At 35.1% G+C, this 25,514-nt stretch overlaps 2 protein-coding genes across 5 annotated transcripts in view; both read right to left on the bottom strand.

Annotated features, from left to right (window-relative positions):
- Positions 1 to 1,322: 1,322 nt before the first annotated feature.
- LOC126704262 (FKBP12-interacting protein of 37 kDa-like) overlaps positions 1,323 to 25,514 on the bottom strand; it is a 26,344-nt gene continuing 2,152 nt past the window's right edge. Inside the window, exons 2-7 of the mRNA XM_050403275.1 lie at positions 10,430 to 10,547; positions 4,038 to 4,091; positions 3,126 to 3,287; positions 2,676 to 2,745; positions 2,013 to 2,068; positions 1,323 to 1,642 (exon numbers count right to left, since the gene is read on the bottom strand). Of these exons, the coding sequence (XP_050259232.1) occupies positions 1,472 to 1,642; positions 2,013 to 2,068; positions 2,676 to 2,745; positions 3,126 to 3,287; positions 4,038 to 4,091; positions 10,430 to 10,547 (631 nt within the window). The 3' untranslated portion in view covers positions 1,323 to 1,471. The remainder of the gene's footprint in view (positions 1,643 to 2,012; positions 2,069 to 2,675; positions 2,746 to 3,125; positions 3,288 to 4,037; positions 4,092 to 10,429; positions 10,548 to 25,514) is intronic.
- Positions 14,821 to 25,514, bottom strand: part of LOC126702045 (uncharacterized) — a 24,659-nt gene continuing 13,965 nt past the window's right edge. The window contains exons 4-6 of one of the 4 annotated variants that reach the window (XM_050400646.1): positions 19,409 to 19,493; positions 16,827 to 17,015; positions 14,821 to 15,084 (exon numbers count right to left, since the gene is read on the bottom strand). The gene's annotated coding sequence lies outside the window, so the exon portion shown is untranslated. Of the gene's footprint in view, positions 15,085 to 16,826; positions 17,016 to 18,617; positions 18,784 to 19,408; positions 19,494 to 20,215; positions 20,413 to 25,514 lie in introns of those variants that run through there. The other 3 variants (XM_050400647.1, XM_050400648.1, XM_050400645.1) reach the window with 3 other exon arrangements.

Below are 25,514 nucleotides of genomic sequence, written 5' to 3'. Positions count from 1 at the left end.
AATTTGCTGAGCCAAAAAAGGTGCAACTATTAAGTCAATTTTCTCCTCATTCCACTCCATTGTGGTCGAATTAATGAGTGAGGAAACAGTAGAATCATCCTCTGAGCCTGGTGTGCGTGGTACAACTCCATTCGGGAAGCATCCAAGAATCCAATTGTCATGGAACACCCTAATCTGCGTGCCATCACCCACTCTCCACATCATTCCTTTTTCAATAACATGTCTAGCTTTGAGCAAGCTTTGCCAAGCAAAGGAACCCGTGGAGCATCTTGCTTCAAAAACCGATCCTGAAGGGAAAAACTTGGTGCTAAAAACCTTGTACAGAAGGGACTCCTTTTCAGTTTGTAATATCCAAATTTGTTTAGCGAGCATAGCTTCATTAAATCTAACCAAATCTTTGAATCCCATTCCCCCCTCCGCTTTTGATTTGCACAAGATTTTCCAACTTTTCCAATGGATTTTCCGCTGCCCACCTCGCTCTCCCCACCAAAATTTTCTTATTTGCATTTCAATCTCTTTGCATAAACCCACCGGTAATTTGAAGCAAGTCATTGCAAAAGTAGGGATCGCTTGAACCACTGCTTTTAGTAAGACCTCTCTCCCTGCTTGAGATAAAAGTTTCTCCTTCCACCCTTGAAGCTTCGCCCACACCCTTTCCTTAATGTAGTTTAAGCTCGCCTTTTTATTTTTCCCCACAACAGCAGGCAGCCCAAGGTACTTCTCATACTCCTTTATTTCTACAACTCCTAAAAGATCCATGATTTCTCTCTTCATGTCATTGGACACAGCTTTACTAAAGAAAAGCGTTGTCTTCTCCCAGTTTATTTTCTGGCCGGATGCATGCTCATAGCTAATTAGGATTTTTTGGATGGCTTGTAAATCTTCCTTCCTTGCACGGCAAAATAATAAGCTGTCATCTGCAAAAAATAGGTGAGTAATTTTTGGCCCATTTTTGCATAATGAAAAGCCTCTGATACTGTCGTCCCTTGCAGCCTTCTCAAGTCCTTTTTTAAATGATGAAATCCTACCATATTTTACGGTGGTGTGGTAGTCTATTTTGGTCTTGGTAAACAATGCATACTTTTGTGGCATACATGCATAAACATTGCTCTCCTTTTCTAATGGGCAGGAAGAAATCTACTTAACAATGCACCAGTACCCGATTCTAATACTACATTTTTTACTAGACTTTTAAAAATGGGCAGTGAGACTTATAACTGCCAAACAGGTCAGGCAGGCGTTAGACCCATCTGTGGTTCAACCGGTCCAATTCACTGGTAAAATCTTGTATTTGGGATGAGGGAACCTAAATTTCAAGATGATGTTACCTCATCCACTAACCTGGTGGTGGTGCAGATTAAAAATGAAAAGCATTAATGTCACCAAAAAGAATTACATTAATATTTAATGTACAAATCACAAATGGAAGGGGAATAAATTAATTAAATCCTACAAAATTGCATTGAATAATTCAGTTGTTGGTTTCCCCATCAATCATCTCTTCATCTCTCTCTTTCTGGATAGGAGCCGAATCAGTTTTTTCCTCCATTTCCTCCTCAATTACGCTCTTTTGTTGCGCCTCATTCTTCAGCCTTTCAATCTCTTGATCTTTTTGTTCTAGCTTTTCTTGCAAGATAAGCACCTGCAATAGATGCACAATATTTTTTATGATCACTCATATAACACGGTTACATTTAGATCACCTTTACCCATATTTCGTTTAGTTCAAAGCATCTAAAGCCAAATCACAGATTAACCTAAAGATTCCGGTTATAATTGATTATCCTATAAATGTCAATCAAAGACAATCATATAGCATCAATCATCAACAAAAAGATATTTGACCCAGAAAATTGGTATAATACAATTATGCAATCATGATTCTGTGGGGAAACATGTCTATTTTCAGTTACCCCTGGAAATATGTTATATATAAGCATATAAACACTAACCTAACAATAAACTGCAAAATTTACTCCAAGTAAATTAAGAAATGAAAGAAAGATGAAAACCATTTCATTTGATCTTTCCACATCATTCGTAAGCCCCTCCATATGTTTGTGCAGTCCTGCACACAATAGAACAAAGAGAATCAATACAGCATGAACTTTGAAAACCATGGTATAGCAACATTGGTTTCAGCTTAATGCACAAAACGATTAAGTGTACCCTTAACAATCTCCCTTATTTTCTTTTGAACAAAAAAGCAGAGGGAACTAAATGTTTGATGCCACAGAAACTGAAAGTGAAGATTAATTGTGACGACAATTTGAGTTCTATCCAGATTGGAATTGTGGTGGGATCATAATTCTAGCAATTTGACAAAGAAAACAGAAAGAGGGATGCACCTTATTCATTAGAAATGAATATTCTATAGGTCTTTTACAAACAGAATGTCTTCTCCTCAAAAAGGATTGGTTACGTTAAGATATTTGCATGAAGACTTCAATAAATAAAAAATTGTTTAGTTACTAATAAGTTATATTAATTTTGATAAGTAGAAAAGAACTCCTAAAATGTTAACCATACAGTATCTGAAAGTTAAAAAGGTGTTTTCCTATGTAACTGTAAATGATTGGAGTCTTTTAATTTACTTGATACTTAGGCATCTATTATAATTGAAACCCAGCCAAGGAAATAAATATACATACAGTCGATATATACTAAGTACTAACCTTCAAATTGGCTTCTGAGTTCTGCATTTTGAGATTTCTGCAAAGCAAGTTGCATTGCTAACTCATGCATCTGACAACAGAATGTAGAGAAAAATCAAGTTAACCAAGAGTTTAGCACAAGGAAAATGAATCACTTCTGGAAACATAAGATAACATCATACTATTAACTATATTAAATTGGTTTACTTAAGTTTGGGCATAATCCTCCTTAACCATATAGAACCAGGAGTAAAAGTGTTTCTTATCGTATACCACCTATCCCCTAACCCCCACCCCCGGAAAGCTGCCCTTAATGCCAGCTTATGCATGAAATCATGTCTCCGTTTCTCATAGAAGAAACATAAATATAATAAGAAACCTAGAAAAAAAAAATTCTCAAGGCCAAAATGAAAATTGATACAAACTGAGAAGTATGATGACAGGAACTATAATGCAATGCAGTTGCAGCACCTTTCCTTCGGAAGCTAGATTTCCAATCTCCTCATTTTCCTCTTGCATAGTCCTGCATTTAGCCATCAGCATCTTACCCATCCTGCTTTGTGGAGTGAAACTGAGTGCAGAAATAGTATCCTGTTTCTCCTTCAGCTCTTTCTCCTTTTCCTCAACCAAATTCTAGCATTATGGCATCACAAGAAAACATAAACAGACTTTCTAAAAGCAAAAGACAAATACTGAGCCACTTTGGGGTGCTCTAAAGTAACAGAAAACAACAAAAGTATAACTTCAAATCAGAAATCTTATTAAAAAAATTAACAGCAATCACAATCAGATATGGTAGAAAATGGCATGAAATGTAAACAAAGAAATTATTACCATTTTCTTTCTAAATGCTGATACTTTGTGTGATTTCAAGTTATGGTCTCCAAAGGACTAGAAGCAATTTTGGGTTATTAATGGAACCCCTGCTTTTATTTCATTTATTGCCTCTGCTTTCTAAACTTTGCATCTGGAAACCTAGTGTACTTCAACATATAAAAAGCTCCAAATTGAAATTTTATATTTGACCTAGGAGCGGAGCATATAAATGCCCTCCATCAATCTGTGAGTTGACCATGAAGAAAATTTGGTCAAAGCCTTATTATTTGTTCGGATTTAAATATGATCTCTATTCCTTTTTACATAAATCAATTCACACAGCAAATCCAGCAGTCAATTGAATGTCAAAAGACGTGGGCATTAGTCACAATGCCCTACATCAATGGATCAACAAATGACCATATCTTAGACATGAGCATTGGTCACAATGACCGTCTTCCTTTGTGCAATAAAGTCATTGCTGTTCATAACCAAAAAGAAAAGAGAAGGAGCACGTCCATACTCAGGGGTAATAACACCCATATCTAATGAAAGAGTTCTACAAACCTTTAAACGTGTAAACTCTTCATGAATTGCAGGATCTAGTAATAATCTCCTAGCCTGTCAAATCAACCACCATACCAATTCTGTTAGTTAATTTAAACAATTAACAAAAAAGAGAACACTTCTTTCCCAAAGAAACCAAATAATGAAACATTTATCTACGAAATTTCCAATTGATTGAGGATAAACATTTTTAGAATCAAGAAACCATAAAAGAGTAAAAGCAAGGATTATATTGATGTTATCAGAAACAATACTGTCACAGCAGTAAGGTAACCAAATAGAGGAATTAGGATGACTAACATTTTTGGAAATAGTGGCAATTAGCCATTCAAGATCAAGAATGTGGATGACATTCAGAAATGTATTGTTACCACCACCACCACCACCACCACCACCACCACCACAACAACAACAACCACAACAACAACAACAACAACAAAAACAACAAAAATCTTGAATATTTTCATAAGACTACATATGATAAAGAAAAGGCAAACAAAAATTGCCTGTGTGCAAGCCTAAGAAAACACAAATTTCTAGGTATAACTAGCTCAGAATTTCCACACTGATGCCTAACCAATCCCGTTAACTTTCAAAGATGCACTGAGAACAGGTTATATACTTCAGAGAAACATTGTCTGAGCCTCAATAAACAAAGGAATCCAGTTCTCAGTTTGCCCATCAAGTACCATCCCACAAACCTTAAATATGGCCACCAGTTTTCAAAGCTGAAAAGCATGGCAAGACTGCTTTCAATGCTAGCATGAGCATCACTATAATCTTAATATATTTAGGTAAGTGCATATTTAATTTGATATTAAATATGAGTTTTTAAGGACATGTTGCTACACAGTCCTATAACATCAAACATGTGTCCCCTTATGGCAGCCTATCCTCGTCTCATATTAGCAAACAATTTTAAGGATAATATAACTTGCAGGGAAAACATTATTTTCATAAGTTTGTAGGTCATTGAAAATGAACAAAAGCACTTGCTTTCTCTAGAGAAAGAGGGGAAAAAAATTAGCAGTAAATTTAACCACACTTCCAATGTTGAACTCCAGCGATTGCACCATGAACTCAAAATGAGTACTCAACAAGGGATGATCTTGAGGAATTAGGCCAGGGAACTTGCACTGTGACCATCTTATCTTCATAACCAAATTCCACACCTACTCCATCAATCTTGCCACTCATAGGTTTCTTTGATGCAAACACTCTCATTTTTCCACTTCCCCTGACTCCAACTCTTACCAAATTCTCATCATCATCAAATTCAACTTACTGAATTGCACCACCACAGTTCAGCATGTCAACTAATCCAATTGTAGCAAATTGGATTATTTGTTTGGGCAAGACTGTCACTGGAGAAACAATGGCTCAAGTGAAATCTCCAATGTCTCTGATGACTTCAACAGCTTCAGCTTCTTTTCTTGGAGCATATAGACTGCAAATATATCCACCCCTTTTGTGGAAATGGGGTGCTTTCCATTGTTCCATTCAACTTTAGGACTAGTAACACAGGTCACTAAGTGTGAAAATTGTGAGGCACTCTTGTTTTGCCTGGATTGAGGGCACCACCCCCTCCTTGACAGTTGAAAAGTCCTAAAACTCCCGTGTGTTGTGACAAATTTTAAATAACAAAACATTATATTAAAATTACAGTATATAAATCATATGTTGGATTGCATATTTGGTCTCTCAAAATTTCTTTGTACTTTAAAATATTCCAAAAAGGTTCTTACTATAATTCAATGGATGAAAAATGCTAACATAACAAATGAAATTCAGGAAACCAAGATTACTTTGATGACATGATATGAGTTCCATTTGCCACTTCAAAATCTTCCATCCATTAGATAATGATAATGACATTTTAAAACAATTTTGAAAGAATATGTATTAAAGTGAAAAATTTTAAAGTTTAATTTTGAAACAAATTTCAAAATTGAAAACTAAATATGCAGTCTAATCTAAATTGTATTATATTATGCTTTAAAAATATACTTTTAGGTATGCTACAATCAAACTTGCTTGAACTTGTAAATATTAATGGCTTACTTTGTTAAGGTTCCAAATCTGCTTTTCTATGAATGATGGGGTATAGCAAACACAAATGAATGAGAATAGACTAAAAACTTTATAAAACCTGATGGCAAATAACAAAAACAATGCCTGGATTTCCACCCCCTACCCCTCTTTGTTTTGTAATGGATGCTTCTGTGGATTCATGTAGTGGAAAGCATGAGACCATGTTCAAGCAAGAGTTTCTATCTATGCTTTGGCTTATCAATTCTATTTCTAGAAATTGGCTCAAAAAATCTATGCGAAGAACTAATAATCTGCCTGAGGGTTTACTTTGCAGCTTCATTTGGTTGAAAGGGAAACACAGAAAAAGGAATGAAGAATTAGAATCTGATTAGATTTCCAGTAAAGCATGAGCCTGATTAGATTAGGACATAGTACAGAAATATGCATCTGAAATAATCAAATAACTCATGATTTATAAATTAATGCTTTTAAAACGAGCTAAAAGAATAATGGCATTGAAAAATCACAGAATTAAGTCAAAATTTTGACTTCGACTTCTGCTGTATACAAAAGTTATGAGTATTCAAACCAAATTGTCTATATCACTAGACTACTTATCTGCAATCTCACTAAACCCAGCCATCTTATATCATACAAAATCATATATTTCAATAATTCCATGATTTTCAGGAATCTCTAACTAATTCAAGCAGTTAAAATGTATTTAAAAAAAAAAAAAAAAAAGCATAAGATCAGTCAACTATGGGTGCAAAGAATATAAGGCCTTCTGTGATATAGTGAAATATAAAATTAGTCTTCTTTATTTATTGCTTACCACCAATAAATCAACTTTCTGCAACCTGGACAGATTGCAGAAATTAAGCCCTTATACCGGTGGGGGCTGAAGGCAAAGAGTTTAAGCTCGTCAAACTGCTCATGAGGGTAATCACATGTGATAAGATTATTTTAGTTAAGCATGTACACAGCACCATTACATTGCCATCTTTATGGTTGTGAACAATGTTATTGACACAAATATCAACTGGGAAATAATAGCCACAATCTCCATTAAGATTTTTTTCATAACAAATTAATACCTCTGATGTTCATGTCATAAACAATAAGAAGGAAGAAAGAAACAACATAACAAGAGCTCGAATTCAAATTGCATATTTGATACCAAAAGACTTGTCATTGAACATCACAAAAATAGCCACCTTCACAAAAACAGTCTCTTATTAATCATGGAATGGAGATGCTAATGGGCTGGGCATCAAAGTGGGTGATCACCATGTCCCAATTCGTTACGGGTGTATTTTAAATCCTTCTTTGAGGATTTGATGAATGCAAAAAATGAAAATTGATGAATGGTGCACGTAAACCTTGTTTTGCTCTTATCTGCTTCAATTTTAAAATTTGAGGATTGTTGATCAAAAGAAAGAAATAAAAAATTTGCATACAGATTTCATTAAAAAAAAAAAAAGTTATTTGCATACACAAGTAAAACGTGCTACTCCTGTTGAATATATGAAAACCTGCTTAGGATATGAAATTTGAATAAATTAATGCCTGATTCTTAAAAAGTTATCTATGAAATACTTAAGTTCATCTTTCTCTAACAATGGATGTTCTGGGTTGTCTGCAGAGTATTTTGGCAATCGAGAGTGTAAGTGCCATGCTCAATCATGACAGGATGCTGAGAAAGCTATCCACAACAAGGGTGCAGGATGGTAAAATTTAAGCACTTCTTTTCTTCTAGTACTGTTCATGCAGCCCCTAAATACCACAGAATCATCTCCATTTCCTTATTTCTTACAACCGCTAATCAATCCTTTCTTTAACCCATCAACACCTTAAAACTCTGCATACTTTCTTCAATCAACACCTTTTAATTCTTAATATAAACCCATAACCGTCTATTTAACAACTCTAAATCAAAATTTCCTCATATCCTCCTAAATGTAGGGGGTAATGGCAGGGTTCAAAGCGATTTAAAATGTTGACAATAGCAGAAGAATGCACAAGTCAGAGTTTGTTCAAACAGGTGTTCTTAATTTTAAATTGGAAAATTCTTCTCCAAAAAAAAAAAAAAAAAATCAAACATCACCCCCACCATACCCCATATAAAATGTGTCATAAAGCCATGAAAAAGGTATATAAATCCTGTTTTATCGATACTAAAAACAACAATCAATCTATCATTGGGAAAAAGGTTTGCATCATTTTAATGGTAAAGCAAATAGGAGATTGGAGTTGACATAAACATCAATTCAAGCACATGTTTAAAGTTAGGGAGTACCAGGGGTCTTCCATTTTCGTGAAATTTTTTCTAAATTCCATACACAAATTAAATGAAGAATATATCTACCTCACAGTATTATTAGTCAAGTAGAATGTTTACACCTACATCACAGCATTTACTCTAGATATTGAGAATTGTCCATTTACCATAGTTACAGTTCATTACAGTACAAACGTAATACACAATAAACCATCTAGAAAAGTTACCACGTGCATTGCACAACTGAGAATATTTATTAACCACTGTAGCAACACTTAAATAAAAAATGCTGAGGTAATCCTCCTCAATCCACACCCTCCCCTTCCACCACCAACAACAAATTCATGAATTTAGAAAAGAGCAGGTAGTAAAGAAAAGTATGCATACCCACAATACTCAATGCAACTATATTCTATCAAAAGAATAAAAGGAGGTTACGAAAGGATTACTTCACTAATTAACCAAAAATAAAAATGGATTACAGCACTAATATCTTGTTCCAGCACTAATATTATGTTCCATAGAATCAAAAGGGGAAAATGAAAAAAAGGTAAACACAAAAATATCACTCATGTTGTCAAACTTCCAAGCAGTTGTACCCCAAATCCAAATGACCGTCCCTGCAGTATCAACACCCTTCAATTAGCATGACAACCATAAAAATAAAAAATATATAAAGTTAGAGTGGCAGAGGCATATAAATTACAGAAAAGGAAGAGTCATAAATAGAGAAAGAGATGCATACTTACCCCACGAAGCCATCAAAAAAGAGCTTTACCCCAGGCACAACGTAGGATTGGCATGACAGGATAGAGGCATCCAAGCGAAAAGTTGATCCTTGCTTTGGGTGAAGTTTGGAAATACGAAACTTCAGGCAGTGAAGGCGAGATGTGACACTTTCAAGAGGGGCAACAGGATCGTAATACTCGCAGGGGGATCCCCAAAACAAGCAGAAATCATCACCGGCTAGATGAGCCAAGCGTGGAGGAGAATCGATCTCTCCATCCAATAGACATTGATCACTGTCATGTATAGGGACATAGGCCAATGACCACTCGTTTGTGACCACATCAAATGCAGCTAGGCATTGATAGTTGAATTCATACCAATAAAACTTGCTATCAACAGCCACAGGTTGTCCCCGAGGGAAAAGATAAAAGCCATCCTTGTTTATAAACTCATGTAGTCTCCAACACTTGGATGCACATCATAGATTTGGAGAGGATAAGACTGCAAAGTTGAACCCACCACGATAATTGGGGTTGGGACCTCTATAGCTACTGAAAAAATATCATAAGTATTTTCAGGACGGCAAGGAGGATCCACTAGAGAGTCCCATCTATCAAGACTCAAGTCGTAAGCCATGGCCCAAGGTTTGTTTTCTTCATAACCACCTAGGCAATAAAGCTTATTGCCAAGAAAGAGAGCATGTGCTGATGACACGCCATTAGGCATTGGAGGAAGAAACTCTTGCCTAGATTTTTTAGTTTTGGTAAGGTCAAAGCGAGACACTAAATCATCGCGTCCAGAAGCACAAAGATGGTCGCCAGCTATATGGTATAAAGTGTTGTTGGATCCTAAAACAGAACACTTCCTTCCTGAAGGTAGGATCACTGCGGGTTTGATATGCTGCTGCTGGTGGGAGTTTGGATGAAGGTGGGAGTTTGGATGAAATATTGCTTGTAGAAACGGACTAGGACTAGGAGGAGGAGAAGCCTGATTGTGCTCAACATCGTCGGAGATGTTAAAAACGTACCACTCCAAAGCCATACGAGAACCTCGTACGAGAATACAAGCAAATTTCTGGTATGGAAGAGAATCTTCATCACTCGATGAGAATGTAGATGAAGAAGGTGGAGACGACGAAGACGAAGAGGATGATGATTTCGGTGTTGAAAATCTGGAATTTGACATGGCCAACTCTGGATAAAACAAAACAAATCTCTCAGAATATAAGTCAGAACCGTAACCACAAAGAATCAAAGAATTCCATATATACGAAATTAACAAATGTAACATGGAATTCAATCTAAACTAATCTAAGCAAAATCAATACCCCTAAATTACACAGAGAGCTTACTTGCAATTTGCTTTGCGAAGAGAGGATTGGATAGAAAGGGAGCGACGCAAGCCAAACAAACGGACGACAATGAAAAAGAGAGAGCAGAGAGCGTATTGCTTGTTTGTGTTTGTGTTTGGTGTTGTTATATATTAGGAGGGAGGCGGTGGACAAATACCCTAAGAGCATTCTCATTAAGAGTGTCAAATGCCAAATATTTGGCATTTGACACTCAAAACTCTAAAAAACAACCTTTATCAAGAGTTTCAAATGTTAAAATTTTTGCAATTGATGAATAGTGCGGTCTCAAATTTGAGACCGCACTGTTCACCTATTGTAAAACTTAAATTATTTTTTTAATTCAGGTGGGGCCCCTTTCTTTTCTTCTTCTTATTTTTCTCTCTTTCCTATCACTTCTCTCCTTCCTCTTCTCTCTTCTCTGTACAATGGTTCGGCGTGGTCCGATGGTTAAGGTCGTGGTCTGATGGGTTTGAGTTCGATTGGATGGTTCGATGGTCGTGGGTGGTGGCGGTGATGATTCTTGGTCGGCGATTGTGGTCTGATGGGCATGGGTCGTGGGTCCGATGGTCCAATGGTCATGGTGGAGGTTGGGCGATGGAGGTTTCTTCTTCTTCATTTTTTTTTTTTTTTTTTTTTTTTTTTTTCTGCTGTGATTTGTGGTCGTGGTTTTGGTTCAGCGTGGGTCGTGGGTCACCGATCCTGGGTTTATGTGTGTGTGATGGGTTTTGGTTCCTGTGGGTTTTGGTATGGCGTGATGGGTCTTGGTTGTGATTTTGGTGGATGGTTGTGGTTATGCTTTAGTTTTTTTCTTTTTATGTTCTTCCTACAGGGGGTTGTGGCGATGGTGGGTGGATATGGTGGTTGTGAAATGGGTGGGTGGATATGGCCGACGGCGGTGCTGGGTTGTGAAAGAGAGACACAGAGGATAGAGAGTCAGCAAAAGAGACTGGAAAAATAAAAAAGAATAAAAAATGATAAAGAAAGAATATTTAAATGAAGTGTTAAAAAAAATAGAAGTTTTGATGGAAAGGATGATGTAAAGTGGTGTGTTATATGTTATAAAAATAGGTTTTGAGATGGTAAATGTTAAATTTTTTGCAATCCTTGATAAGAATGCTCTAACCCACCACCGTTTCTCTTCTTCTCCTTTCTCCACGCAATCCATCCACCTTTCCTTTTTTTCCTTTTTTTTTTTTTTTTTTTTTTGAGAAACCCGTGGACCTATTTTTCATTACTCTTAATTAACACCTAAATATATACACGTATAAAACTGAAGTTTTTAAAACTCCTACACATCTGCACGATATTAAAAAATAATAATAATAATAATAATAATAAAATTTTTCTAAAACCCAAATTCGTGCTCTGCCTTCTCTTTCACGATGTTGTATCTTTTCTTTCACCAAAACTCTTTCACAATGCTCTACTCTTTCATGATGCTCTGCCTGCCATCATCTACATATATATAAACACAGACCCACGGCCAATCATGACCGTACACAACTTTTAGATTTGTTGCTCTCAATAACTATTTTTGTCGCAGATGGAGCCCCATCACCGCTGCATGTCATTTTCGTCACCGATGGAGCCCTATCTCCACTGCATGTTGTGGGTACTACCGAAGTGAACTGGGTCTTGATTCTTGATGAGAATCATGGAGTCGCCGATCAACACAATGGTCAAAAAGCCGTTTCAAAGAGGGGTGCTAGAGTGGGTCTTGATTCTTGATGAACTATGACTCACCGAAGTCACTTTGTTGAAGTGTGGGTACTAGGTTAAGGCAAGCAATATTTGAAATAGAGTTACAGAGAGGTATTGAAAGAAGTTTGTGGAGGAAAATTGAGAAAATGGAGAAATAAAGAAGACAAAATGTGAAGGAAATGTGGCTGAGAAAAAACGGAAGAAAAAATAAATAAATAAAAGAAACAAGAAAAAAAGATGTTGTGTTGGTTAGAAGACAAAAGATAAGCTTTCCTCACACAAGTATACATTAATCCGATCAAAAAATTAAAAAGGGTGTTGTGTTGGTGGTTTTAACGGCAAAATTTGCAAAATAGACTGATTTTGGGAAATATTTCGGTGTATAGTATGCGTGTCAAAGTATTTAGTTAGTTAGATTAATTTTAGAACTCGAGTTTGCCAAACTCGAGTTCCAAGCCAAAAATTCCAACATAAAATCTAACATGGAATAAAAAATAAATAAATAAAAACCCACATGGAACTCGATCTTAACAAACTTGAGTTCCATGTGTTTTTGGGCAGGAACTTTAGTTTAGCAGACTCGAGTTCTAAAGTCAGTCTAACTAACCAAATACTTTGATGCGTATACTATTCACCGAAATATTTCCTAAAATCAGTCTATTTAGCAAATTTTGCTTGGTTTTAACCATTAAGTATAAATAAATTAATAAGAAAGCTATCAAAACATGTCCAAAATCCGTATGATGAATTCATTGCAAAATATTTGGTATTCCTCGATTATACAAGGTTGCTTATTCTATTATGAGGTGTGCGTACATAGATTATGAAGCAATGTTATGAGGTGATGCAAACGAATATAACATATTGAATGAATTCTACTACAACTACCATTTATAGCAACTTTTATTAATAACTGTTAATTTCTCTTAATTTGTTAATAATTGTTAAATTTGAATATTTTACTTCAATAGGGTGATTTTAATATTTTGAGTAGGCGATGACCACCAAAATTATCAAAAAATTAGTTGTATCATCTCTTTGATACCTTATGTTGTAAAAGTGCGTGGCATTATTTTTTGAATCTTACATTTAATAGTTTGCCCATGTATCGCACGGGTTAATGATTAGTTAAGAGTAATAATAACTTCATTAAGCTTTTTTTTCATTAAGCTTTTTTATTCCAATTACCCAAAAAATAATTATAATAACCCCATTTATTTTTTTGAAATTTACTATTTTAACCCAATTTTTAAGTTTTAGATTAATTAAATTATGGGTATTTTTGACAGTAAAAAAAGTAATAACTAACTTTCTGAATCTACAAAATTAAATAATATCAATTGGCAAAGTGCGAACTAAAAGTGACTAAAAAATCTGCTTGAGCAACATGTTTTAAGAATGAGTGTCATTCCTTGAGAAGGTATTTGGCATCAAATTAAATGATATCATGTTAACGATATCAAAATTCAATAAGTATGAAACATGACAACAAAAAATAGCTACCCCACTAACAAATGAAAAACATTTGTTAGTAGGTAATTATTTTTACACACGTCTCTTATTTATTAAATTTTAATACGGATGATGTAGTATTTTTTGCTACAAAATACTTTTTCGTCATTCCTCCATACCTGAAGAGAAGAGAATTTAATTTTTTCCATTCATTTAAATTTAACAAAATTATGTTTGGGATTTATTATAAGCTAATGATTTAATTTGTTACTTTTTTTTTTAATTTCGGAGTTTAATTTGTTACTTTATAAATTATATGATTTGTTTCTTAAAAAAAACAATAAATTTAGGGATAAATATATTTTATCTAAAATTATATGGTTTAAAATGTAATTTTCTTAAGATTTTACTTTTATTCCTTATTAGCATATATTAGTAAAGAAATAAAACATATTAGCCATGATGTTTTCGTTATATCATGAAAACTATATATCATGAAAGATTAAGTTAATTAAATAACTAACGATTTATAACTTACTACAAGAAAGTTTGCTATTTTAAACAGTTGAAAACATTGAAAAAAGTATTAAAAACCATTGAAAAAAGTATTAAAAACGGTTTAAGTTACTGTTGAGAACCGCAACTAAAAACTATGTCTAAACTTTTTTCTACACCCTATGTGACCGTCGAAAAATGTGATTCACCTTTATTAATAATTATTAAACGTCGAAATATTATTGAAAATTGTTGAAATATATGTTGTCTTGAGATAAATTTCAACAGTTTGAAACCATTGAAATAAGTATTAAAAAAAAAAAAATTAAAGCAATACCCTTTGCTATGGGCAGTGTCTTTCTAGTAACGGGAGGCCCCTATAGCAAAATTCCCTTAGGAGGCTTCACTCCAATATTTTCAAAAAGTTGTGGATGCCTTAAAGGCAATTCCACCAACTCACGAATCTTATTTATGTTTAAGAAATCAACATAAATCAGTGAAAAATGGAAGACGATTGTTGTGTAACACCAAAGTACTTAACCCAACTTATTTATCCACCATAAAGCAAAAGTATTTCTATTACCATTAGTAGTTAGTACTAAAAAGATGGCAATAACACTACGATCACAATGTGGGAACTCTAAATTTGTAAACTTTAATACATTGGTGGTGGTGAATATAGATTCTCCTGCATAGTTTAGGCCTATGATTCAAAACCATCATTGTAGTCCAACATACATAGCTTAGAGAACAAGAATTGTATAAAAAAAGAAAGACAACCAAGAGGGTAACAGATTCACAGTTTAATATGTGTTAGATGTAGGGCAAGACAAAAGTAATTTTCCTGAAAATTCTACCACCTGTACATTCTAATCATTACATATAGCAGTAATTTCATTCATATGACATTATAGTGAACCAAAGAATATTTAGAAAAGTGAAGAGGAAGTCACATGTTTACTTTGTACAAACCAAGAATATTGGAAATCATCATCATGAGATCTGTTCTGCACTTGAAACAAAGGGTGAATCAAAACGTGCAAAAGATAGCATTTGATAGACTGCTGATAGCTCAGACTGTATCTATAAGAAGATGTATCCAGCCAAAATAGAATGAAAGTTCATACTTTCTCTACAAAACAGACTGATTTTTCTCTTCTACACACTTCCAACAACAACGTGCAATGGAAAATTAACAAAAGATTCAATAATTAACTGTGAATTATTTCCATAACTTGTAGAAGAGTTTCATCTCAAATATCAACATTGTACAGGCATATGATTGAGCATAAAAAAATAAGTAAATTACCATATAGTAGTAACACAAATACAGCAGTAAGTTCCCTGATGATCATCCCCATCCCCCCCCAAAAAAAAAAAAAAAAAAAAAAAAAAAAGACAAGCCTGCCCTCTCCTCATCTCATAAATAAAGAATGAAAAGGTGTTGTAGGGGAGATTCTGCCATGCCTACTGCAAGACATAACACATTTTTTATGTTATTTACCAAACTCATATGAGTTTTTCAGTTTTTGTCAAAACTAGGATCGACAGACATGGCAGGAGAAATTGGGGTAATTTTCAACATCCCACAACCATTTACAGTGTGAACTAGGAGGCTATCTCAGGTCATGAGAATCAATCATCATGATTTCAAGCAATTGGTGCAGCCACATACTGAAGATGGAAAGAAAATTATCTCCCAACTTCTTTCAGGTTTGGAAAATTATGATCTCTTCTATTCTTAGCTTTAATCTGACTTATAGTTTTATGAAGAAATTAAAAGAGATTAAACATCAAAAAAGAAGTTATAATGAAAGTTACTTCTCACTGGAAAATGCCCAAATTGGGCCTAACGAATTTGAAACAACCTTTAAACAAGCACCTATGAAGCACAGGTGCGTTTTGGGACTCGGGTGCGAGTGCGCGACTCGGTAATTTTTGAAAAAGTAGGGTGCGGGTGCGACGGGACTCGGCGATTAAAAAATTATTAAAAATATTTTTATTTATATTTTCTATATATTTTTACTATTAAAATATTCTTAAAAAACACATTAATATACTTGATTCACAAAACAAAGAAAGAAGAAGGCAAGAAACACATCTGAGGTCAGAATTTTGACTGCTCCAGCGAGTTTCAAGGCCAATTTCGGCCTATTTCGGCCGTATCAGTCACCGGCCGATACGACCTGATATGGCCAATACAGCCTGATTCTGGCCAAATCATCCTGGTTCAACGCGAATTGAGCCGAGTCGGCACAAATCCGAGAAAAAAAAATAAATAAATAAAACTCAGACGCAGCACCGACGTGCGGTCAACCGCGTTGAACGCCGTGTCCCGCGTCATGCCGCGTCGGACTCAGGTGCGCCACCCTCCCAGCCTCGTTCGTGCTTTCTAGACAAGCACATGTAATGCTACTTTGATTTTGACACAGCACAAGAACCAACGTGGTTTGATAAGAAAATAAAGCAAGACCTTCTTCTTGTATGGATATTATGAGCTGGAAAAATATCATTTTCAACCATGACATTTTGTATTCAAAACATAGCTACTAGTTGGAAAATTTATTGAACCACCACACATCCCCAAAACCATTTCTCTTTACCCTTTCTTAACCAAAAAAATGGCAGCTTGAAATGTAAACAGAAAAGTGTCAAACAAACCCAACCATCCAAAGATTACACAAAAAAAAAGAAAAAAAAGAGTAACAAACCCTTTACTTAAAAGAACTAGTAAAGTTAACAAACTAACCTGATTGGTAAAGTTAAGAAGAACAATTAGATAGAGCTAGCTCAAATGGGGCCATGTTTTAGATTCCGTGAAACTTTGCAAAAATGTTACTTTTCTCCTTCAGAGTGGACATTTAAAGGCCACTCCACCTTCAGTATAGAATTCATTTGCCACACACAAAACTGCATTTTAACCATAACCCCATATTTCCTGAGAAAGGCCACAGTAAAGCAGTTAGAGCCCGCACTGAAAGGTCTATGTCATGAAAAACTATAAAATCCTCTTCCTAAAAAAATTGAACTGCTAAACTTTTAGTCACCAGTCTTTTACACCAAGTACATGGGTACGCTCCTTTTTTCAGGTCCTACAAAGTAAGCTAATTACTTCCCCACACACCCATGAATCTTTCCTCACCCACCAACCAAAAAGAAATCCTAAGCCTAACCACTCATTCAATTACCAGATTTCACTCAATGTGGCTTAGTCCGTTCTAATTGGTTAAGAAATTTGGTGATTTTATTGCATATTTATGACACCCAAAAGAACAAAGAAAAAGAAGAAGAATAAAAATTTACACTATGTAAATGTTTGGTTGTAGGGATAGAAAATAGGTGGAATGAGAAGGGAGGTGATAAACAAAACGAGGTGAAAGTAAGAGAATTCCACCTCCATCATGTTGTTTGGAAGAGGAAAAGCGAAAAGCGGCAAATGCAGTAAAGATTATAAGTTACACCATATTTCAAAAATAATTTGAAGAGGGGATAAAAGTGAGTTTCTACTCTTCTTTCTAAACAACCCCTCCTTTCCCCTTCCATCTCTCCACCAATCTGCCCACTTTTGGATAGGATTGATTTGATCGGTCTAGAGGGTTATTGATTCCCTTCTGTTCCCACTCTATCTCCTTTTTCCCCATATCAAACATATGGATTCTACCTCTCCCTCCCACCATTTCCCCTTCTCCATTTTCCGTCCTACCAAACATATGGATTCTATCTCCCCCTCCTACCCATACCTCTCTCACTAGATGCATGTGTAAGTTACCAAATTTTTTTTTTCTCTTTTCTGATGAATAAGAAAAGCCTAAATTTCTATGCCTAATTTTTTCCAATCTTGGAGAATTCCTAAGTTCAACTTTATGGTGACAAGTCCTACTTCATCATTGAGGCCATGGGTCATATAAGTTTAATAGTTTTGTAAATCTCTCAGTACCCAAATTAAGCACATGATTTTATTCTCTACTCATCCACGGACTCTCCAAAGATGGTGACTTTACCTAACTAATTTGACTCATCATTAATTCATAGCAGAGGTAGCGTAAGAACCTTCATTGTCTTTTACAGTTCCAATTTTGTTTTCCCTAAGAACTCGGATAAATAGGCTTACCTTTAGAGGTCTAGACTATGCGAACTTAATTCAGATTCAATAATACACCAGGACACAGCATGTGTTAACAGATGGAGCGTGATTGAGAAATTGTTCTAATGTGCCTAAAAAACAAAGGAGCAATGGACCATAGCATAGTTTAACAGATGGAATGTTAAAAGACCATGAACTTTTGGACTGCTTCCCAGTATATTTAAGATTATAGTCAGTCAATATTCAATGCTTAATAATACTAATCATACACATGTTCATTGTGCAACAAATTCCTATGCCAATAATTGTATTCAAAGCATTGCACTTACAATTGATAAAAGCAATCTAAATTGTGTTTTAAATTTTTGTGTACATCACAGCCCTAGAGAAGAGACAACGGGTTCCTTCAGCATATAACAGGTTTATAAAGTAAGTAAAATGAATTTTACTCTCTCTCTCTCTCTCTCTCTCTCTCAGAGACTAACTTGATTATGAGTGATGGTAGGAATTGGATTTGGTCTTGAAATTGAGAGATTAGTAACATGCATATACCTTGAGTTTGCATGTAACTTATTTGTTGCACTTTGCAGGGAGGAAATCCAAAGGATTAAGGCTAGTAATCCTGACAATGATAAGTATTTCCACCTTAATGTAGGTTCAGTACCTTAATGTCTTAAGCATAAATAAAGAAAAAAAATTTTAAAAGTAAAAACACCCAATGCGCCCTAGAGAACAAAACATTCAAAATTTTCAGTCATAGAAGCCATCGAACAAAAACCCCAAATTGCATTAGAGGGTGAAAACATAACACATTTTTCCTTCACATACATATTTAAAATGTTTTGTGCATATATGCGTCTTTACAATTATGGGAGTTAATGACATTCATTAAACTTTCAAATGCAAGAGAAGGCCACAGATTCTAAGCCTTTTTTTTCTTGATAAATTACACACCTACCTGATGGGTCTTGAATTGAAGACCTCAACCCCACCTTGCTCTCACAGGGGGAGGAGGTGCTATTTGAGCAACAAATTCTAAGCCACATAATCATGAAACCAAATACCTTTTTCTAGACTCAATATAAGTCATCAGGATTTATTTGACACACACACACACAAAAAAAAAAAAAAAAAAAGTGAAAGGATTTAGAAAGAAATATTCTCTTTTGTTACATTGATTTCATATAGAAAGGAAATGGCTAGGTATCTTTAAACAGCCAAATAACAATTCTCTTATATATTCATACCTTGTTACGATTCAGCATCATTGACTTTTCCATTGCCTTCATAGCATATAGTTCACCTCTACCTTGCAATTCCACCAAATGAACACTGCAACAAAAACCACAGTAATTTAATCATAAAGAAGAGCAAAGAATCTAATTTTTACTTTAATGCTTTTGATGTTAGGCAAGACCTTTGTGTGACCTGGAGAAAGACAACGATTTTAATAGAGAGGAATTAACACTAAAAAGTGTTAAGAACTCATATTTTGGTGTTAACAGGACAAGCCAAAGGAGTATATGGACTAAGCTAATGAGACATTGTCAAACAGATAAAAGCTTAACAAAATGTATGAACAAACCAAATTCATGAAGCTAACCTAGAAACACACATTTAAATTATCAAAATGTGGTATGGCTGATATCATGGTTCCACGAGGAGAAGGTAAAAGAGTTTTAGGTCATGAGACATTTCCAAGTGGTTCATAATTCTACTAAAATGGCAAAACTGGATTCGTGAAACTAATAACAATTTATTGATATAAGCATTTTTTTTAGTAAGTACAATTTATTAAAACCAGAAACTACAGAAACAGGATCCAATCTTCAAATAATCACAACGCTCGAGCAACCTTTGAATAGAAAGTTGTATAACTTATATTCAAATGCAAGGAATGCCATGACAATCTTTATTCTACATCTAATTTTCCTACAACAACAATTGCGTAATAAAAAACAATTGCACAATTCTATACTCCACAAAATGAAGTTCAAACGATCAATTCCAACATGAAAAATGACATGTATACATATGTTAAAAGTTTAGATTACCCAAACTCCTAAGCCTTCACTTCCACTTGTTTCGGTCCTTGTTCTGGAATCAACAACCCAAGCCCTCCCTTCCTCTCTCTATGCAAATACTTATCCCAATACAATGGGTTCGAGGTCAAAACTTTTAACCCTGAATTCTCACTAATCTCCAAAACCAAAATCAAACTCTGAATTCCAAAAGACCATTGAAAAAAAACCTAAATTACATAATAAGAGTAATTATACTAATAAACAATAATTCTAGATTTGTAATTTAATTATACAAGTTATATACAAAAAATCCAAAATAAAAAACAAAACGTTTATGCTATCTATGGAAAAACGAAGAAATACAAAATTGAAGGTTAGGTTTTCAAGGAGAATGTGAAATTGGATTCATCAATGTATAGAAGATACCTAATCAGAGGTTTGGATTGGTAAAAGTGTGAATATATGCAAGATTTGGATGCGATTGTACCAACTCGGTGAATTTGAAGCTAAGAAAAATCAACCAAAGTCAAAAACTCTGTTTGGTTGCAGAGAAAATAACAAAAAACACAAGGAAGAGAGAGAGAGAGAGAGAGAAAGAACCTGTGACGAGCCGAGAGAGATGTGAGCTATGAAAGAGAGCAAGAGTGAGAGAGCCCCTTAACGTTTTAAACTCTCTAAGATTAAAATGAGCTTTTATTCAATATAGTGTTATTGTTTTCCAACGTTTTACAACCGTTGATACAAAATTTAAATTATTTTGTCCACAGCTGATCAAACTGTTGATTAATCTATTCTCTCTTTTGACCCCCCTTTTACTACGGTGCCTGGAGAAAAAAACTAAAACCAAATACTTTTTAATACTTTTTTCAACAGTTATAACAATTGTAGAAATAAGTTTATGAATTTCCTTATTTTTACTCTACAGTTGTACTCAACCATAGAAAATTAAACTTTTATTTACACTTTTTAATGACCGTGGATATAAATATGTTGAAAAAACTCAAGTTTGTGGAAGTGTTAACGCTTTTAAAACGAGCTAAGAGAATAATGGCATTGAAAATCATAGAATTAAGTCAAAATTTTGACTTCAACTTCTGCTGTATACAAAAGTAATGAGTATTCAATCAAACCAAATTGTCTATATCACTAGACCACTTATCTGCAATCTCACTAAACCCAGCCATCTTATATCATACAAAATCATATGTTTTAATAATTCCATGACTTTCAGCAAACTCTAACTAATTCAAGCAGTTAAAACGTATTTTTTAAAAAAAGCATAAGATCAATCAACTATAGGTGCAAAGAATATAAAGCCATAGTGAAATATTAAATTAGTCTTATTTATTTATTGCTTACCACCAATAAATCAACTTTCTGCAACCTGGACAGATTGCAGAAATTAAGCCCTTTTTTTTTTGTGGGGGCTGAAGGCAAAGAGATCAAGCTTGTCAAATTGTTAATGAGGGCAATCACATGTGATAAGATTATTTTAGTTAAGCATGTATACAGCACCATTACATTGCCATCTTTGTGGTTGTGAACAATGTTATTGACACAAATATCAATTGAGAAATAATAGCCACAATCTCCATTAAGATTTTTTTCTTAATAAATTAATACCTCTGATGTTCATGTCATAAACAATAAGAAGGAAGAAAGAAACAACATAACAAGAGCTCGAATTCAAATTGCATATTTGATACCAAAAGACTTGTCATTGAACTTCACAAAAATAGCCACCTTCACAAAAACAGTCTCTTATTAATCATGGAATGGCATCAAAGTGGGTGCTCACTATGTCCGGTGTATTTTTTTTTTTTTTTTTGATAAGTAATCAAAGAAACGATATAAATGAGGAAAAAGAAAAGTATAAGTAGTTCATGATGATGAACAACAAGAAACAGAAAAACCAAACAACAAAACCAAAGATAAGGAAATAAAAAAGATAAACTAAGGGAAAACAGAAACTCTGAAAGAGACGAAGAATTAGTAAAGCCCCAACAACGAGCCCACTCAAAAAGACTACGCTGGCATAAAATCTTTAACTCATCCAACGTCTTCTCCATGTTCTCAAAGGAGCAACGGTTTCGTTCCAACCAAACAATCCACATTAAGCACCCTAGAATCAAATTCCAAATATTCGGGTTGTGCTTCCCAAGCCATTGATGCCAGCAAGATAACAAACCCGCCGTCGTTCTTGGCATAACCCAATGCACACCAAAAGCCTGAAGCATGAAGGACCATAAAGAATGTGTAACAGGACAATGAAGCAGAAGATGGTTTACCGGCTCCCCATCACCACAACACATACAACACTGATTTACCAAAATGCGATCCCTAAGCATGAGATTATCCAAAGTGAGAATCCGATTGTGCGCAGCTGTCCACAAGAAGGAGGCCACTCGCTTAAGAATCTTTGGTTTCCACGCACCCTTCCAAGGAAACAAAAGGTTTGGATTGCCCTGAATAGCTTGGTAATAAGATCAGGTATCAAACTTACCATCCCCTTTGAGCTGCCATCGAAGCGTATCCCTCCTTTCCCCCCAAGGAGTACGAGGATGGATAAGGTGAAGAAGAGAGTAAGATGCAGCTAGCTCCCAATCTTCAAATGCTCTAAAAAACCGTAAGTCCCACACTCTGAAAGTACTTCCTTCCGAAGTCCACAAAACCTCAGAGATGCATGCATCCTTGGCTACTGAACAGAAATATAGCTCAGGATAGAGGTCTTTTAGGGTATAGTCCCCAATTCACCTATCATGCCAGAAGCGAATAAGGGTGCCTTCACCCACTATAAAAGACAAATGCTTAGAAAAACTCTCCCACCCTTCATGAATGCTTCTCCAAAGACCACAACCATGAGTCCTCCTGCACACTTTCGTACACCACCCCCCATGACCCTCACCGTATTTTGTGGAGATTACTCTCTGCCAAAGATGGGTAACTTCATGCCCAAACCGCCACAACTGTTTACCTAATAAAGCTTGATTAAAAGATGCCACACTTCTTATCCCCAAACCACCCAATTTGACAGGTAAACACACCCTTTCCCAAGCCACCAAAGGATATTTGAAGCTCCCCTCAGAAGACCCCCAAAGGAAATTCCTCTGAATACATTCCATTCTAGTAGCCACAGCTTTAGGAATCGTGAAACCTTCTTTGAGGATTTGATGAATGCTGGTGCACGTAAACCTTGTTTTGTTCTTATCTACTTCAATTTTAAAATTTGAGGATTGTTGATCAAAAGAAAGAAATAAAAAATTTGCATACAGATTTCATTATAAAAAAATAAATATTAAAAAAAAAAAAAAAAGAATTTGCGTACACAAGTAAAACGTGCTATTCTTGTTGAATATATGAAAACCTGCTTAGGATATGAAATTTGACTAAATTAATGCCTGATTCTTAAAAAGTTATCCATGAAATACTTAATTTCATCTTTCTCTAATAATGGATGTTCTGGGTTGTCTGTAGATTATTTTGGCAGTTGAGAGTGTAAGTGCCATGCTCAATCATGACAGGATGCTCAGAAAGCTATCCACAACAAGCAACAAGGGTGCAGGATGGTAAAATTTAAGCACTTCTTTTCTTCTAGTACTGTTCATGCAGCCCTAAATACCACATAATCATCTCCATTTCCTTATATCTTACAACCCCTAATCAATCCTTTCTTTAACCCATCAACACCTTAAAACTCTGCATACTTTCTTCAATCAAATAATCATCAAATAACTCATCTACCCACCTTTTAATTCTTAATATAAACCCATAACCCTCTATTTAACAACTCTAAATCAAAATTTCGTCATATCCTCCTAAATGTAGGGGGTAATGGCAGGGTTCAAAGCGATTTAAGGTGTTGACAATAGCAGAAGAATGCACAAGTCAGAGTTTGTTCAAACAAGTGTTCTTAATCTTAAATTGGAAAATTCTTCTCCAAAAAAAAAAAAAATCAAACATCACCCCACCATACCCCAAATAAAAAGTTTCATAAAGCCATGAAAAAGGTATATAAATCCCGTTTTGTCGATGCTAAAAACAACAATCAATCTCTCATTGGGAAAAAGGTTTGCATCATTTTAATGGTCAAGCAAATAGGAGATTGGAGTTGACATAAACATCAATTCAAATACATGTTTAAAGTTAGGGAGTACTAGGGGCCTTCCATTTTCATGAAATTTTATCTAAATTCCATACACAAATTAAATGAAGAATATATCTACCTCACATTAGTATTAGTCAAGTAGAATGTTTACACCTACATCACAGCATTTACTCTAGATATTGAGAATTGTCCATTTACCATAGTTACAGTTCATTACAGTACAAACGTAGTACACAATAGACCATCTAGAAAAGTTACCTTGTGCATTGCACAACTGAGAATATTTATTAACCACTGTAGCAACACTTAAATAAAAATTCTGAGGTAATCCTCCTCAATCCACACCCTCCCCTTCCACCGCCAACAACAAATTCATGAATTTAGAAAAGAGCAGGTAGTAAAGAAAAGTATGCATACCCACAACACTCAATGCAACTATATTCTATCAAAAGAATAAAAGGAGGTTACAAAATGATTACTTCACTAATTAACCAAAAAAAAAAAGGATTACAGCACTAATATCTTGTTCCATAGAATCAAAAGGGGAAAATGAAAAAAAGCCAAACACAAAAATACCACTCATGATGTCAAACTTCCAAGCAGTTGTATCCCAAATCCAAATGACCGTCCCTGCAGTACCAACACTCTTCAATTAGCATGACAACCATAAAAATAACAAATATATAAAATTAGAGTGGCAGAGGCATATAAATTACAGAAAAGGAAGAGTCATAAATAGAGAAAGAGATGCATACTTACCCCACGAAGCCATCAAGAAAGGGCTTTACCCAAGGCACAACGTAGGATTGGCATGACAGGATAGAGGCATCCAAGCGAAAAGTTGATCCTTGCTTTGGGTGAACTTGGAAAAACGAAACTTCAGGCAGTGAAGGCGAGATATGATGCTGTCAAGAGAGCCACCAGATTCGTAATGCTGGCAGGAGGATCCCCAAAACAAGCAGAAATCATCACCGGCTAGATGTGCCAAGCGCGGAGGTGAATTGATCTCTCCATCCAATAGACATTCATCACTGTCATGTATAGGGACATAGGCCAATGACCACTCGTTTGTGACCACATCAAATGCAGCTAGGCATCGATAGTTGAATTCATACCAATAAAACTTGCTATCAATAGCCATAGGTTGTCCCCGAGGCAAAAGATAAAAGCCATCCTTGTTTATAAACTCATGTAGTCTCCAACACTTGGTATGCACATCATAGA

The sequence above is a fragment of the Quercus robur genome, chromosome 10 (genome assembly GCF_932294415.1).
Source record: "Quercus robur chromosome 10, dhQueRobu3.1, whole genome shotgun sequence".
In the NCBI taxonomy this organism is placed as follows: domain Eukaryota; kingdom Viridiplantae; phylum Streptophyta; class Magnoliopsida; order Fagales; family Fagaceae; genus Quercus; species Quercus robur.
The sequence above is the reverse complement of the archived record's forward strand: the minus strand, read 5'-3'. Positions and strand labels throughout refer to the sequence as shown.